An 18,687-nucleotide genomic window follows, 5' to 3' on the forward strand; every position below is an offset into this window, starting at 1 on the left:
TCACTATACTTGTAAATTCTCACATATTTTGCTTACAGAACACTTTTCACACAAGGATTTAAAATGTACCTTAATAAATTAATACTTAGAGCACCTCTGTATTATCTAAGTATCACTACTAACTGCAAAAACTGAGTCTTAACAGGGACAAAGATTAGATCCTCAAGTACTTCATGCACCTACTTCCCACTGAAGTCAGCCAAAACATTTTATGTCATAACTAGAGAATCAGAATTTCTTTGCAGATTCTGAGTGTGCTGTGCTTCAGCTTCAAGAAGCTCCAGGTCTGAATTATTTGCATTCAAAATATTTAATTTTTTCAACTTCTTTGGCAGTGTGCAGTAAGTAGAAATGCTCCCCAGACACAGCCAGCCATATATTGCCTCTACCTGGATGATTAAAAATGCATTTTGGTGCCTGCTGGCTCTTTTATTCTTTAAAAGTAGCAAAGATAATTTCTAAGCCTGAGATAACCTTCTTATCCCACATCTCAAATGACAATGGCATCACAGCCTGCTGAAAGCCATCCTCTCTGCAAGGACTAAGTTGGTATTTAGTCTTCCAATCCAGACTCATCCAGTTCCATATGCAATCCCAGTAATTCAGTTTTCTACATAAGAAACTTTCTTCAATGCTGGGGAACCACTTATGACACAAGATAGTCACCAACTTCTTTATGAACCACTGCCAGAAGAGATTCAAAGTAGTTGCAGCACTAGCTTATGCTGCTATGAAGTTACATAAAGGACATCTGTGACATCTGGCCTTGACTTAATTACAACTCTGTTACTTCCAGTGATTGAGTAACCAGCTCCACCTTTCTCGACCACTTTGAAGAACACTCCTATGTAACATTAACCTTCTAGACACCAATGTCAACAAAATGTGTATCAAGCTACAAAACACATAAAACCCACACACCAATACCTTTTTTGTGCACCTCCAAAACAGCAGTCCTACAAAATACACAGAAAACCAGGCCTTCGCATATTAAAATATTTGCTCTGAAAAGAAAACAGACTACATTTCTGAACATGAGTGAAGTTAAGCCACTACCGTGTACGAGAATGAATTAATTATGTCAATAAAGGACAGAAACACAGAGCTACGAGGGAGAAGATTTTTTCCACAGACTGCTGTTTCCATCTTTTATTTATCAGCCTTGATCCGCAAGAGAGACCAATGAAAGTCTAAGGAAAAAAGATCTTGATTTTATTGAAAGCTAGAAAGCAGATGTAATAAAGATATTGATTTATGGCACATTATAGTTTCTCCCAGTCTTCAGATCCTGCTAAGCCCACATTGTTTCACTGGCAATAGTAATTACTATCTCTTTCGCTTCCACAGGAATGTAACTTCTCCTTTAATAACCCCTTCTGCTCCATTGAAGTTGCGTACCTTCTTCTTTCAAAAATTAGTTAAACCCAGAGCTATTTCCCCAACGTGTAATTGTTACTGTTTGTTGCTATTGTTTAAAATATGAAGGTAAATGTATATCTGATAGCCTGTTCAACTTTTCAGCACTTCAGCTAACAACGTATATCACAGAACTTTTCTTTCAACCATACTGAATATATTTTATTAACTCTGTTTTTTTTTTTTAAACCCTATCTATGGAGAGTAAAAGAAACAGCTCAGTAAACATGTTGTTTTGCTGAAAAGCTTAAGTAGTAACAGTGGGGAACTGAGAGTTACAGCTATTTGAACAAAATTGATTTTATTACTTTAATTTCCAACTACAAGAAGTATTTGCAGTGCTTGCATGGCCATTATCCTAATCTTTTTCTGCATGCAGCTCAGACATCACTTTCTCCCAATGGATATTGTTGTGCACTGTGTTTATCTTTGACAGCATCCAGAACGGCTGGATATTCCCTTCTTGAAACTGTATCCTGTTTCTGACACTGCTGAAGGGCTGCTGTGGAGTACATGTTAGAAAATGTACTCATTTTATGTCTTTTACTACTCGCATTATTTCATAAACTAAGTCCCTGCTGGTTTAGTCACTCTACAGATGGAATAAATAAGACAGTCCCTGCTCCAACAACTTAGAATCGAAGTATGAGGAAAAAAGAGAACAGATGGATAAAGAAAGAGTGGGGAGTACAAGGAAGCAATGAAAACTATTTTGGTTAAGGTGGTAGGAGGGCATGTGTCAATCTAGCTATATTTGTGGGATAATTTTAAAAATCAATTCAAAGGAAGTAGCCTGGTGTATGTTTACAGTGAGCCTGTGGGACAACGTGATAGAATGCATGACGATGGCTGACAATCTATCAGGCAGTGGAAACTCTTGCTACCAAATGAGCAAACACAAGAAAAGAAGCTCAGTCCTGACGTACAACAAGAACAAAGTAGAGAAATCAATATAGGGACAGACATCATGAAAATGACAGCCAAGAAAATGACGTACATAAAGCAAGACTATAATGGTCAATCTCGGAGAAAAGCATAGTGTAGCTGAGATCCCACAAGATAAGAACCTGAACAAGAGTTCTGGCTGCACAGATGACTGGGGAAGGTTATACTTCTAAAACCATACAGAAAAAAAGCAATCTGAATTGTCAGCACACAGTGCTGGAATTCATATTATGTATGATATTAGAAGTAAAGTGACACTGTTAGAACTGTATACAATAACTTAATTTCCTGCATTTAAACAAAACACTTACTGTTTCTTGTAGGTATTGTCAAGGCTACTTTTTCCCCTACACACATTAATTTACCCTTTCTGATGTTACATTTCACACATTGTTTTGTAACTCTCAGTGTCATAAGATCCTCCAGTACTATTTCACAGTCGTATCTATACTTAATTACATTCAATAATTCTTTGTCACCAGCAAACTGCGTTCACTCATTATTTATCCCCGATCATTTAATGAATACCTGGAATACCACATCCTTTTGAGCTCCCACTGCTGAACACCAAAAGGAATTCCTAAACTGTGGTTTTCTCTTTTAACCAGAGATGAGCTCAGGCAGTATTTAAATTATAAAGCAAAAGAATGCAATGGAAGATTCAAAAGAGAAGTGCAAGAATGATGTGAGTTGGGCACAAAGGAGGCTAGGGATGGAGTAAGGTGACCTGGACATTCAAATTCTTTACTCTAGAGAAGATAGAGCACTTTAGGTCTTTAAAAGATTAAGGGGATGGACTGCATTATCTTTAAATTCCCTTTAGCACCTACATTCTATTTTCTTACAGGATCTTTAGATGGCTTAATAGCAACAAAATAAATGGCACTGCAATAATTTTGAAGTTATGCAGATTTTTTTCTTAATTCTGTTAAAGAGTAAGAAGTACAGTGGGAACCAAAGCAATATTATGTTCCCAGCTCTCATTAGTTAATGTGTCTAAAATGCTTTCAAAAATTATTTAATTAAAAGCAGAATGTGTTGAGCTGAAATTAATATGCTGATATAAAGAAAACAGTTTTTTCATATGATTTAATTTTAAAGATCCAAAATGAGGAGAGAAGTTTACAGTTAAATGTTCTTAGAAAATATTAATAGCAAAGAACCTGAATTCTGTAAAGACCCATCATCAGGAACTGTATCTTTGCTTAGTCAATAGACCATCAACCTAAGTAAGAAATAATGGTGTATTTTTTTAAAACTAGTTCTCAATTTTAAAGGTGGCCAAAAGTCTTATTATTAAACTTGTTAGAAAATGGTTTAATAGAGCGAGTCCACTTTTCCTATTTAACAGACTTCTCTTATAAGCCTGTTCACGATATGAAAAATTTACTGCTTATTGGGAACTTGCGTACTTCTTATTTTAGCAGCTTTTTCACTCCTTGAGCCACAGAACAAAGAAAGCCCAGACAAGGGCAGAATTTTGCTTTTTCCTTGCCAAGAAACTACATACGAAAATGTATAATCTTTTAGTCAGAATTAAATAGAGTAGCATCTACTGAGATCATGAGATCAATTAGTCATAAGAAAATCTTCAAAAAAACATTGATATTAAAAGGTAATTCAGTTCAGCTCATTCATCTTAAAAAGTACCTTGACCCTGCAGGGCTAAAGCTGCCCTAAATAGCAGGATCTATTACATAATCCATACTTAGGCTTATGTCAGCATGCTGGAGGTTTCTCATTTAAATGAGATCAAAATCTCTTTGCTATTTAGTGTGGGCTTTAAGTCTTTAGCATTCTTAAACAAAGGATTCTTGGACCCAGCTGCACTTCATGTAAAGTAAGGTTGTAAGACTCAAGAAAATCAGACAGATGCAAGTTTACTGGAATCCATACGAGCTAGTAGAAAGCAATCTTTTCTGAAGGGCAACAATTCTAAAATACGAGGTAAAACAGACAATTAGTTTTTGCCTTACCTCTAACCAAGGATCTAAACTGCTTGAGACACTGATGAAGCTAAGAAATATGGCACACTATCACCACAAAAATGGGAGTTGATTCAAGAAGTAAGCATACAAGCCTACAAGACAATGTCCTTATGGCAGCATGATACATTTTGAGTTTGGTATTTTAGACAAATCTCTGCATCTACCAACAAGATATGTGAAATAATATTTCGTCATGGTATTTATGATTATTTATGTTTGACAGCTTGAAGTAAATAGGACAAATTAAAATTTTCAAGTATTTTGACAGTTCTGTGGTTTGACTAAAGTTCACAGTGTCTGAGGAATGTGCGCTGTGAATAAAGGGGAGATCTAGAAATTCAGAGTGGGTAAGCCTTCTGGCTGCTGAAGACACTGCTAACAGAAAAGAGTTTGTAAAGGAAGGGTGAGGGTGGAAGAGCATTATTTTTTTCTTTTCAAAAAAAGAAAATGAAGAAAAGATACTGAAATACATAGGAGAGCAGAGAAGCGGATCAAAGAACAGAAGAAAACCATGGAATATGATGGGAGCTGCAGGATGCTGAATATCAGACAGATTTAAAAAAGCTTTTGTCCCAAATGAGTCATACAAGACATGGTTGTAGACACTTTGACTCTCTGGCAGACTTCCTGTTTCTGATGCAAAATGAGATGCATCACTACTCTGAGCAAATTTATAACATTGTTTAAAAAATACTTAAGAAAGACCAAAAGAAAACAACCATGATTAAACAGCAAGGTCAGACATGCTATTCAAAATAAGAAAGAAATCTACAAAACTCAGTAGTGCCCAAATGAGAAAAACCATTATAACATATCAGGTGAAATAGGGGTAATTTGTGAAGGTGTTAGGAACTAACTATATAATCTGTTTCAAATATGTATCAGAAACAGAAAAACTTTCAGATAATCTGTGGGACCAACAAGTCATAACAAAATTTAAACAAAAGACTTTCTGCAACCATGTGGTTTGAAAAGCCTGCCACAGAAGATGTAAGTGCCTGCAAAACCAGTTTTACTCTGTATAGATAAAATAGTAACAAATCAGCAGAACCACCCAACAGATCTAGAGAAATGCAGGGACGAAATAGCTGAACTATTGCCACGTAATTATCAGAAGGCACAGTACTTCACCAAGGCTCCTGAAGACATTAGGCTACCACGACAAAAGAGGAAAAGTTCTCACATAAAAGAGCAGATAGGAGTAAATGGTTCAAAAATTTCATTGTGAAGGAAGATCATTCTCTTTCTTTCCTATGGTTTGCATTTCTGGAAATTACTATATTGACAAGCTACTGTCCATATATAAAATGCTCATGTCATTACAGTCAAGCTGTAATTCTATGGATCTTTGATTTCTATGTTTTGAAATGTCCTTTTCACTGTTATTGTATGTACCTAAGTTACAATCCCTTTTTTTGTTTAGGTATTTTTGTTGTTGTTTGGTTGTTGGAGTGTTTTTTGCTACGGTTGAATAAATAAACTCAATTAGAAGTTTTGGGAAATAAAGAAAAATGTAAGTTCTTTATAATATTTTTTAAAAACAGCTTGTACGTACCTGCTTTCTGACACTGTACTATCTTCTCATATAAGCTATCTGTATTTTCAACTAGAGTCCTGATGGTCTGAATCATCTGTAGAGAAAATAAAGTATACAGAAATATCAGTAAAATTCAATTTTTACTGAAATTTTTTATCTGAAAAAGATGCTTAAATTTGAACTCAAATTGATAATATAATATTTGTTGTTAACATAATGAATACATTCATTTTCCTGGCCATGACCTGGCAGAGAAGTGCTCTAAATGTAGCATAAAGACGTAAAAAATACGATTGTTTTGGGCTGGGATCTGTGAACACGGAAGTAAAATGTCTACTCCATAATTCATTGCCTATCAGAGCAAGTGGAAACTATACAACTATTTACCAGGTAATTAACATTTGGTGGCTTGGGTGAGATAACCTGGATGCAGGTTTCTTCTTCCTCACTCACTCTGACATTCAGGATGATGACCACTCACCACCCAGTGCTTCCTTTTTTCCTAGGGATCATCCCATTGCTTTTCCAGATTTGTTCCTCTACATTCAGTTGGACTTGATGATCTGAAAGGTCTTTTCCAACCTAAACAATTCTATGTTTTCCCTTTTTGTGGCTTGACCTGTACATACATATGAGACAACACTCTATGGAGGAAAACAAATCACTCAAGGCTGGTACTGGAAGATAAGGAAAATTAATTATTCCTTTACCTGATCTTTCTAAACAAAAAGCCTTTCATGGAAGCTCAGCAGAAAGAGCACTGATTAAGATGGAGCCATGCAGATTTTTCAGCCTAGGATATGTATAAGGAAGTAATAACTTTGCTTCCCACCTTACCCACTGACATCTCTGGTATTCGCTCAAGCAGACAGATTTCTTACCACTAAAACAATGACTAAAGTTTGACATGTTACTTATGTGGGTGTTCATGTGAAACTTTCTTTTCCTTAGAAGCCCACAATTGCTGTTATGAGCAGGAACATCCCATGATATAGGGAAAAAACCCAAACCTCTCTAACACTCTTCCTCAGACAAATATTACTTTTAAGAGGCATGACTACAGGAGTCCTTCCTCACACATACTAGAAGGAGCCTTCTCCAGTTGAGTGATGCTGAGGCTGTTTTTCTGAACATTACTCTAGGTGAGGCATAAATCAATTTGGAGAGTGCAAGCAAGTGAGGAGGAAGAACACCTACATAGATGTAAACTACTTTACAGACTTCTATTATTTTCAGCTACACAAAAATCTGGTTTAAGTAAATGACAATGCATTTTAAAATAATTGTAGTTCTGTTTCTATTATTTCAATTTAAAATTATAAATAAAATTACGCAAACCCCAAAATTCTTAGTTTATGCTACATATAAACAACACATGAACAAGCAACTTCAGAGTATGTGGAGGTCAACATACTGGATAATTTAATTTAATCTTCACATCCTGATTAACCGTACTTTATTCCAAAGTATCTATTTATCCTGATTTATATTATGCCAGTTTAAAGAAAAAAAAATTCAAATTATAATAAATGAGGAAAAAATAATAACTTGATCAAGTTGCTAAACTGCAGATTAAATACTTTAGCTTAGCCATTTTTAACTGGACTGTTCTTTGAATACAAATACCAATATTCACACTAAAGCAAAACTGCCTAGAAGTAGAATTATGCTGATTACTAATTAGGCACAATAAATTGAAGACAGCTATTTTAAAGAGAAGCATACTTAAGTAAGACAATACTATGCTTCACCCAAGATAGGCTAATATAGGTAGCACTGCACACCGACTACTCACAATTTGTCAAGGACAAAGCTACATTTCACTGTTTCATTACTATTCAGTCTTTAAAACAGTATTCAGAAATTGAAACGAAGCCACTATCAATTTTCTTGAAAGGCAAGGATTTTAACTGTTTCAATACGTATGTCATGCAACACATTTGCTTCTGTAATGCACTTAAATGAACCCAAACACAGCTTCAATCACAAACATATTTCCAATAACTGATGTTATTTTGCTAACTAGCTGAAAGGATACTGTAAAGCATTCTCCACTGAGGTTTTGCTGCATTGCAAATCACCTTGAAAAATGAAATGCTGAGCACGTATGGCTCTTGTTTTGTCAGGATGCTAGTACACAATCATAAGGACTACAGTGGGATTCTATGTTAAAAAGAATCCTTTCACCTGAGAACCCTTTTGACTGTAGTTCATAGAAGACAAGAGACCAATTGTGCTGCCTATTCAAGGTATTTGTTCTGGAGGAACTGTAAGAAATACTGCAACTGCCCTATGTTAGTCTATTATGTGTTCCTGACCCCATGTGTATAATAATGTAACTCCTGAGTCATCTCAGTTAGGTCCTATTCCAGACACAGAACACCTCTACCTGCTCTGTTTCTTTCATATAATGCATTCTACATACACATCAGGTAATTTAGAAACAGTGGAGAACAAGTCTCAGCACATTAGAAAACTTACTCTGAGACACTGCACTAATTTTCAGAAATAAGAGAATTCAAAGATGAACAAAAATGCTTACATCACTGACTGTTTACTTTCTGTATTGACAAAACAAGATTAAGTTGTGCTAGTTCTGCAGATGAAAGGAAATTAAACTCATCACTGTACTAGTGTTCTTTCATTATGGCAAGGCTAACATTGAAAAAGAATTTATAATAATGTGTGCAGAATTAGTATTTCAGAGTTTTGGTATAGAAAGTTGCTTTGCTTAAATACTCCCAGATCAAAAGCAATGCCCTCTTGGCAACTCTTGAAGAAAAGTGTCAATGCATTCCATGTGACATAAATTATTCTACTATCAGTTTTTATATTACCAAGGCCAGTAACAGTTACTTACTTTATCTTTGGTCTCTAAAATACATACAAAGCCGTATTTAAGATAAACAGCACCACTAAGCAAAACTGGCTGAGCTAGTGATAATTCAGTGCTTGATTGCCGCTACCATTCAATCAATATTATGCTACACCCCAATTCTGTTGATGTCCTTCACTAAGGAAATAACAGAGCAGTATGCTGCGTGCATGACTAGGTGTCACCTTTTCGTCATGTTTGATTAATAAAGTAATAATATTAGTTCATTATAATTCTGTTCTTATATTGCTCTTCACCATGCAGTCACCTTTCAATAGGTATTCAGCTATTTGTTAGATGACTCTCATGGAGTGTTTGAACATAGAAATACTTTCTGGTGTTCAAGCCAAAATTACAACATCATGAAAACATTCATGTAGATATTAGCAGAGACCGAAAGACTTTGGTAGACACAGCATATGGAACAACTGAGTATAAATGGTTATATTTAAACAGAAAATTAGCCTGATCCAAATGATACTTGTATGTATGTGCATGCTTGGTCTAAAAGTGAAGTAGAAGATGGTGAGTAAAGCAGGAGCTTCAGTGTGAAAAACAGTATGTCTGCAGCAGAATGAGAAATTAAATTCTCAAGGCAAATTAGTTGTGGAAATTGAGGAGAAAGACCAAGTAGAGTCTAGTATATATTAGACTAGTCTATACTGAACAAGCCAATCAATAAGCAGATATTTGCTAACCACAGCCAACTTTGAGAATATTATCAGTGGCAAAACTAGCAAGAGAAATGCAAACTTAACAGGGGATAACCAGTTACCAGCTGATCATTAAAAATGTACTGCAAATTACCCATGCCTATTCTAAGAAAAGAACAGATATTATACAAAGTTTAGTAGCTATACTTTCTATGAAGTCTTTTACAATATCATTCTTATCTCTAATTTATGTTGCTTTTTTCTGGGAAGTAAAGATCCAAAATATATTTGAAATACAGAATGTATAGAACTGACTGGAATTGCTTCGACTTACCATTCAATTCCCGCCTACCCATCCCACCCCAATCTTAGTACAACCAGAAAACTGTTCTGGTACTGGCTACATACTGGACTATCTTCCTTTTCTTTTTTGGTCAATGGAAAATGTGAAATGCAGAATGATATGCTTTATGAGCCTTGAATTCATCACATTTTTGCAGAGGCCAAACTGACAGTTTGATCTATTTGTCAAATAACAAACTCTTTGTCAAATCATGCAACCATTTTACCCACTTATCAGAAAAAACTGACAGTAATTCTAACAAAAGGAAAAATGTCAAGAAAGATATAGAAAAATACTTAAATTATTCTTACGGCACTTTAGAAATAAACACTAAATGATTAGTCCAGAGTTTTCAGCAAGGACTGGAGGCTTGTATTATTTATACATTGTCCCTGCCTTAAAAAGCATGATGACGATGGTTAGAAATCAAAACTGATGGAACCATGTTGCTAACAGTACCATTCACCGCTTATGTAACAGTGTCTTCACAAACCAAATGAAAAAGTCATGTACTTAAAAAATGTATCTATTCTCTTTCTCAGCAAAATAGAACTCTCATTAAGAGAGACAGTTACAGAAAATTTAAAAAGGAATATACACATCTCGACTACCCTTTAGGCTTATTTTTTATCTTGCAAAGCTTTGTTAGGTCTGTTTTGTTGTTTTATGAAAGACATAAGTGCTACGAACTAACACTGTGTATGTCTATGAATGAATAGAAGTGCTCACACATATGTACATATGCATGTATTTGTGACCATGCATCCAATTTCAGCTGAATTTGAACAACTGAAGATCTATTTCTACTAGGCTCATGAAGACAGGTCTTCTGGTAGAAGACAGAACATACTGTATATACCCTCAGCTTAGGGAAAAGATTTAGATTAAACTCAATCCTAAATATTTTAAACATCACATTTAACAAAGAATACAGACCTTGAGAAAAAAAAAATCTTTAAGAACTCCCAGGATTTATTAATTCCTCTGCACATGGAACTGGTTGGTAGCATACCAAGAGAGATATCAGCTCCATTTTAAAATGGGAAAACCAGGCAATGATAAACTGTGCCTGGCTTATGAAACTCAGTGAGAGAAAATACCTTCACTGACAAGAGTTGCAGCACCAAGGATGAACTTTATTTTTAGCAAGTAAAGCACACTACACATTTACATTTTGAAATCTGTGAATGTGTTGCCAATACTGTTAGACCTACATTCCAACAGTAAAATTGAAATGATACTTACAGTAGGTATAAACCAAATCTTTATTAAAATGGTTCTCTCCACAAAATGCTGCTCACATTCTCCTTTTGTCTCAAATCTCAGCATATTAGATATACATCTGAGACCACAAACTACACCATTTCTGAAAACAGTTTAGTATTCTTAACCGTAGTAATAAAAATGTAATTTGCGTTTTCCAGACATTTTATTAAGTCCAGAATAGTGCAAATAGCACTAATAGCAATAAAAAAGGACACCAAACAGGACATCCCAAACTACAATACATAAACTGCCAATTCTATCTGCACCATTTCAAAAGATTTGTGTGACCCAGAGAAGGTCAGAAGATGCTACCACTGCCCCAAGCAATAACGGCAAGGAAAGGAACTCCGGTAGGGACAGCATATAAACACTTCTATTCTCAAGAACTATTATACGTACCAGGAACTCAAAATACGGTCAGTTCTAATTAAATATATGTATAGGCCATATCCAAGCAGTCCATTATTCAATGACAATGCACCAGAAGGCATTTTTGTTGTGGTACTGGAACAAGCAAAAAAATTGTTCTCAGTCCTTCCAGAGACAACTGCCATGGTCAGCTTGCTCTGAGGTTGCATAAAGAGTTGGTTTGAATGATACATACTGCCTCTGATTTTCCACTGAACAAGAATGGTATTATAGCAATAAGGAAGGAAATGATTGGAAAATCAGATCGTAAACACGTATTAAACCTCAGAACCCAAATGAATTGAACAGTGTGGACACCACACTGAAAGCATTCTGAAGTGTCCAACTTTTAACCAGCACCACCATAAATAACAGAAGTGGACTTCCAATAAGCAGGCGACTCATGTTCACGTTACTAAGCTCAGTTCAAAACTCAACGAGCAGTGAGAAAAACCTTACACCTATCACCCTTAAGACTGCTAGCAACACTGCATCAGCGCTACTCTGTTTTTAAGAATAAAGGGTCCTCAAGTTTAAACAGGAGTGATATACAGCAAAGAAGTATGTTGAAGTGACTGCAAAGTAGCATCTTAACAGAAGGGACAATATCACTTTCCCTGTCCCAAATACAAGTTACAGTCATCCAGGAGACCTATTAGCAGAGCTTAAAATATCTGAAGAATACCTAGCTAAGTTGCATGGAGAAGATAACTGAAAAAAGATAGCTGAGCAGTTTTCAGAGATTACAATTTTCTGACAACTACTACTGACAAGTGATGAGACAGGAAAAAACCTGCAAAGGCCCCAGCAGAATAGATTTTTATTATTTTTCTTGCAAAGTTTTTCTTCAAATCCCAGAGAAATGTCAGAAATTAACACAGAAAGACCACAGCCAGTCCCTGAGTTGAGTAATTAGTGTTATGTAAAGCAGGTATTGATTGGCAATAGATACACTGAGTCTTGTTTAATGACAATTTCATCAAATGCAGAGACATATATGTGAGATGTACCCATGAGTGCTGAGGGGGTGGACTGATGTCATTGCAAGGCAACTCTCGGTTATCTTTACAAAGGGCAAATCAGGCTTAACCAACCTGAGAGTCTTCTGCAGTGAGGCGACTGGCTTGGTGGAGGAGGGGAAAGCAGGGGATGTTTTTTATTTTGACTTGACTGAGGCTTTCAACACTGTCTCTTTGCAACATCCTCATAGACACACTAAGGAAGTACAGAGAGGCCAGATAAGTGGGCAGCGAGGTGGACTGAAAGCTAGCTGCCCAGCCATGCTCAGAGCATTGTGATCAGCAGCATGAAGTCCACCTGGAGGACAATCACTAGTGGTATGCCCCAGGGCTTGATACCAGAGCTCCTGCTGTTTAAGCATCTTCATTTATCACCTGGATGATGGGGCGGAGCACCTCATCAGCAAGGTGGCAGAAGATAGCCAACCTCCACCAAGTTTTCTATGGCAGACGGTTGCGCTGCTGCTACTCAGAGGGACTTGGACAGGCTGAAGAACGGGGCTGACAGAAACCCCATGAATTTCAGAGGGAAGTGCTGAGTCCTGTACCTGGAGTGGAATGACCCCATGCATGCGCCAGTACAGGCTGGAGGCTGACTGGCTGGAAAGCAGCTTCAGAGTAAAAGACCTGGGTGTCCTGGTGGACAACAAGTTGAACATACCTAAGGAAGTGCCTTGCCAGAAGACCTTGCCAGAGTTGGTCCTTCCCCTCTACTCAGCATTGATGAGGCCACATCTGGAGTGTTCAGACCAGCCTGGGGCTGCCCAGTACAAGAAAGATAGGGACTTACTGTCCAGTGCAGGGCCACAAAGAGAGTTAAGGGACTGGAGTGTCTTCCATATGAGGGGAGACTGAGAGAGGTGGGACTGTCGAGCCCGGAGCAGAGAAGGCTCAGTGGGAATCCTGGGTGGTCCAGCACTGGAAGAGGTTGCCCAGAGAGGGTTGTGGCATCTCCATCCTTGGTGATATTCAAGAGCCAAGTGGACAGAGTCCTGGGCAATCTGCTCTACCTGACCCTGCTTTGAGCAAGGCAGCTGGACTAGGCGATCTCCAGAGGTGCCTTCCAACCTCAATGGTGCTATGTAAGTAAGGATTTCAGTAAAGTTGACATCTCCAATGAAAAGACCTTTTTAGAACTGAGTTTTCTGGCTCAAGACAACAATCAGTAACAACTTCATTGTAGATAAAAACATCTGTGCAATGGGCAAAAAGAAAAATGGAAAGGAAATTCTATCTGAACACAAGAACACACATCCTACGTAATCTTTATGATCACTCAGAAACTTGTGGATGACAGTCTTTTTAACATCTGCCAGTAAAAATGGAAAACATGAGTAACTTGTGCTTTTTGGATTATTCAGAGTAAAAGACCTGGGTGTCCTGGTGGACAACAAGTTGAACATACTTAAGGAAGTGCCTTGCCAGAAGACCTTGCCAGAGTTGGTCCTTCCCCTCTACTCAGCATTGATGAGGCCACATCTGGAGTGTTCCGACCAGCCTGGGGCTGCCCAGTACAAGAAAGATAGGGACTTACTGTCCAGTGCAGGGCCACAAAGAGAGTTAAGGGACTGGAGTGTCTTCCATATGAGGGGAGACTGAGAGAGGTGGGACTGTCGAGCCCGGAGCAGAGAAGGCTCAGTGGGAATCCTGGGTGGTCCAGCACTGGAAGAGGTTGCCCAGAGAGGGTTGTGGCATCTCCATCCTTGGTGATATTCAAGAGCCAAGTGGACAGAGTCCTGGGCAATCTGCTCTACCTGACCCTGCTTTGAGCAAGGCAGCTGGACTAGGCGATCTCCAGAGGTGCCTTCCAACCTCAATGGTGCTATGTAAGTAAGGATTTCAGTAAAGTTGACATCTCCAATGAAAAGACCTTTTTAGAACTGAGTTTTCTGGCTCAAGACAACAATCAATAACAACTTCATTGTAGATAAAAATCAGGTGTGGTTTTGCCCAGACAGTACAAAGCCCCTCTATAATGATCTTTCTACTATCCAAGTATAGTTTAAAGCACCAAGATAAGAAAACAAAGCTGCAAAGTGCTACTTCTGTACACACAGAGGACTCCTCACATCAAACTAAATTTGCTTCAAAGTTGTAAGTTTTTTAGCAAACATATTGTCTAAATTGGCAATTATTTCTCCAATGGTGCAATAAATTTAGCACAGAAACACATAATCATTGAGGTTGTAAGGGACCTCGGGGGGTCATCTGGTCCAACTCCCCCTGCTCAAGCAGGGCCACCTAGAGCAGGCTGCCCAGGACCATTCAAAACCCATGGGTTTTGAGTATCTCCAAGGGTAGAGACTCCACAACCTCTCTGTGCGCAGTGTTTCCTGACGTTCAGACAGAGCCTCCTGTATTTCATTTCATACCTCTTCTCCTGTCACTGGGCACCACTGAAAAGAGCCTGGTTCTATCCTCTTTGCACTCTCCCTTCAGGCATTTATACACATTGATAAGATGCCCCCCAAGCCTTCTCCAAGCTGAACAGTCCCATCTCTCTCAGCCTCTCCTCATAAGAGAGATGCTCCAGTCCCTTCATCATCTTCATGGCCCTTTGTTGGATACTCTCCAGCATGTCCATGTCTCTCTTGTACTAGGGAGCACAGAACTGGACACAGTGCTCCAGGTAAGGTCTCACCAGTGCTGAATTGAGGGGAAGGATCACCTCCCTCAACCATAAGATATATGATATATCACTAAATATTATGCTACCCTTTAGACTGTAAAACACTGTCTTCTTCTGCGACAAATTTCCATTAAACTTCCTGAGCACAATGGCATATTATGGTATAAACTAATTGACAGTGGCAGTATGACCCTGTAAGTCGGAAAAACATAGTAGATTCATAGTTTCACTTTTTCAGCCTTCCTTTCCTCTCTCACCTCTTTTTGAGATTCTTTATATTCTAGGGAACACATACATGGAACAGGTTTTTTTGTCTGCAGAAAGAAGCAAGCTGAGATTATGCCATAATGCAGTGCAGGAGCATAAGTGATGAAATCCACTTACCAAAACTAATTCTTGTAGGCCTGAGAAAAAATAGGACATCATCTGTTCTTAATTCTACAGTATCCCAAACTTAATTAGATTTCCCACAGTTCAAGAGAATTTACCAAAGGAACAAACAGTCCACAAGTTGTCCAGTAAAAAGTCTTATGTTCTAAATTCCTCATGAAAAAAGTATTTGAGAAAGACTAGGTTGAAGACAATAATTAGCAGCTCTCTTCTAAACTATGCACACAATGACATTAAACTCTTAAATGTAACAGTCATTTCTTCTTACTTTCCTGACAATCTGGCTGTTACAGCAAAATTATTTTCCTAATTTTTAAGATAAAGTTGATAGAATGAAAACACTACATAAAAAATGGACAATAAGGAAGCACATATATACAAAAGGAAAATACCCTGTATCTGTAAAGAGAAGCAGAAATTTATCATCCTTGTGACAAAATTAGCAGGTAGTGTTATTTTTGAAACTAAAACCATCAGTAACAGTTCCAATAACCACAATTTTTTCACACATAAGCAGTCAAATAGACAAACAGAAAATTAAGAATTTATTGAGAAAGAAAAAGAGAATTACTATGGAAAATATGGACTACATTTAAGAGAAGTTGCTATGAATCCGATGTATTTTTATGCTCTTCCATAAACATTCCATTGGACTACATTAGAAACAGGACAGTAAGCTAGATGAACTCCTCTTCCTAAGTAGTCATATTATTTTATGCTCTTAGGAATACTGTGAGTCAGCCGTTAGCTGTAATGGGATTAGTGAGAGGATACAAAAAGCTTCACCGTTCATGCTTTTAACAAAAAATGAAGAAATCCTGACTTCCCAGTAACATCAAGTTGTCATTATCAGAGCTTTTCAATCAATGTAAAACAGCTCATATTTTACAACATTTGGCACTGGAGTCTGAATGTCCAAAATTAGATGTTTGTTTCTGCCCTTGAGGACTGAAAAACCAAGATGAGGTTATCATCTGCATCTCTGGTTTTGGAAGCATAATTTCAACCTTCAGTTTAGAATGATTGTCCTGTTATAAAACAGGAAAATTAAAACTGGTAATAAGCAACATAAGTCTTTTTGAAGAAACTGCCCAAGCTATTCACTATATTTTCAATCAGTACTTCATTTTCCATCAGTTTTTGTGGCGGACAAACAACTACACAATCAGTAACTATTTAAATTCATCTCAAAACCCAGGACCTACAGTTATTATAATTTATTAAACATGGCAAAAAACATTACCTGGGCTATTTGCAATATTAAATTGCAATGAATGATGTAAGTTTTCCCTTAGATCTCTTCACCACTGAATTGTATCCATTTATTACCTAAATAAAGGCAGTTCTAACTCTGCAGAGACTAGATAATGAAAGTAAACATACTGTACAAAGCCAGAGGCAATGATGGAAATAGTGAGACAGTCTGCATTACTGGTATTTAAATACTGCATTTATATTGCCAACTCTGAAACTGTTTTAACACACATTATAACAATCCACCACTAAGACTGAGGAAGTTGCTTAAACTCTAAGCACCCACATACCTCACACCTTGATGATCTTTGCAAATCTGGGGGCATCACTAAGTCATGTATCTTCAAGAGTACTTAGCTATTTTAGCTAGATCAAAGTTGTTGGGAGCTATACCTACTGTCTCTAACCCACTTACTGGAAAAACATACCCTCATGCAAAAATCAACACAAGCAACTGTCTGTAACAGTTCTTTTCTGGTTGGAACATCAGGTTAAGTTCAACATTTACTCCAGCTATCAGAGAAGTGCTAACAATTTTAAAAGCTAAAAGTTTAATACTAACTTCATTTCAATATGAGCATTTGAAAAGGGACTTTGTGAAATGCTTTTGGAAAATCCAAGCACACGAATTGTCCGTGTCTACATGCTTCTTGACTTCAAAGAACTCCAAGCGATTAATGAGCCCTTCACTTTACAAAAGCTGTATTGACTCTTCCCCAACATGACATGTTTCCTCTATTTTTTTTCTTCAAAACAGTTTCTATCCATTTTCACAGTACAGATGTCATCCTGACTGACTTGTAATTTCATGATCTTCCCTGGAAACCTCTTAAAATACTGGCACCACACTAACAACTTTGATAGTCAGTTTTAAGTGAGAGGATACACACAACAATTAGCAGTTTGGATGTATCAACTCTCAAGATCTTCAGAACCCTCGAATGAATATCACCTCTTTCTGCTAATTTTCTTCTCAGTCATTTTGCCTTTTCTGTAGAATATCTTCTATCGGCATCTCAGTTAGAGATGAATTCTCCAATGAGTCCTTCATGACGAAGCGTTTCATGTGAAACCTTAATCTCCACAGGTAAATGGATGCAAAAACTAATAGTATTGTGGGTTTATTTCTTTTTCTGGGGCTTTCTTTTATACTTTAATCATCTACTGGTCATACACACTCTTCAACAGGCTTCCTGTTTCTAGTATTTTCAGAAAATAAGTTACTGTTATTTTTAAGTCTGTGCAGGTCATTCCTAAAATTCTTCACTGTCAGCTTTCTTGTATTTTTATTTAACCATGGCAAGGGTAAATATCTATCCTGTTGTGGAGTCTCCTTCTTTGGAGATATTCAAAACCCACCTGGATGATGTCCTGTGCAACCTGCTCTAGGTGAACCTGCTTTAGCAGGAGGGTCGGACTTGATGATCTCGTAAGGTCCCTTCCAACCCTTTGCCATTCTGTGATTCCTCATTTGCACAACTTCAGCTTTTTAGAAGATGCCTTCTTGATAAGTGGAACATATTTACTTCAAAACCCCTGTGTGGTTAAATCTTTAGAGTGTCGACGATGTCTGTTCTTTTGACTGCTTCTCTTACCTTTTTGTTTTAACAAGGTTCCTTATTTTTATGTAGCTATGCTCTTAAATATAAAAGCAAGGAGCAATAGCTTTTTGATCTCTGTGCAAAGCTTAAGTTCTTTGCTTTTTAAGCCAAGAATTAAACTGTAGCATGAACACCCATAGAGCTGGACTCTAGAAGACACAGGCTCAAGAACAACATTCTGAACCAACCAGTAAACAGAACACAGCTATCACAGTCTACACCAGTCACATATTCCTCAGAAAAGGTACCAGATGGAAAAATCTGGATTTTCCTCACATGCACGAAGCAGACAGTGGTCAGATGCTATCATGTGATTTAAAACCACAAGAGATTCCAAGAGTTCGATTACAGGAGACTGGCGAC

The 18,687-nt window shown here is 37.4% G+C and overlaps 1 protein-coding gene across 1 annotated transcript in view; it reads right to left on the minus strand.

Annotated features, from left to right (window-relative positions):
* PLCL2 (phospholipase C like 2) overlaps nt 1-18,687 on the minus strand; it is a 103,892-nt gene that overhangs the window by 17,342 nt on the left and 67,863 nt on the right. Inside the window, exon 4 of the mRNA XM_009638639.2 lies at nt 5,905-5,980. Coding sequence (XP_009636934.1) covers nt 5,905-5,980 — 76 coding nt within the window. The remainder of the gene's footprint in view (nt 1-5,904; nt 5,981-18,687) is intronic.

Source organism: Egretta garzetta, unplaced genomic scaffold, assembly GCF_000687185.1.
Source record: "Egretta garzetta isolate BGI_Z169 unplaced genomic scaffold, ASM68718v1 scaffold94, whole genome shotgun sequence".
Taxonomy (NCBI): domain Eukaryota; kingdom Metazoa; phylum Chordata; class Aves; order Pelecaniformes; family Ardeidae; genus Egretta; species Egretta garzetta.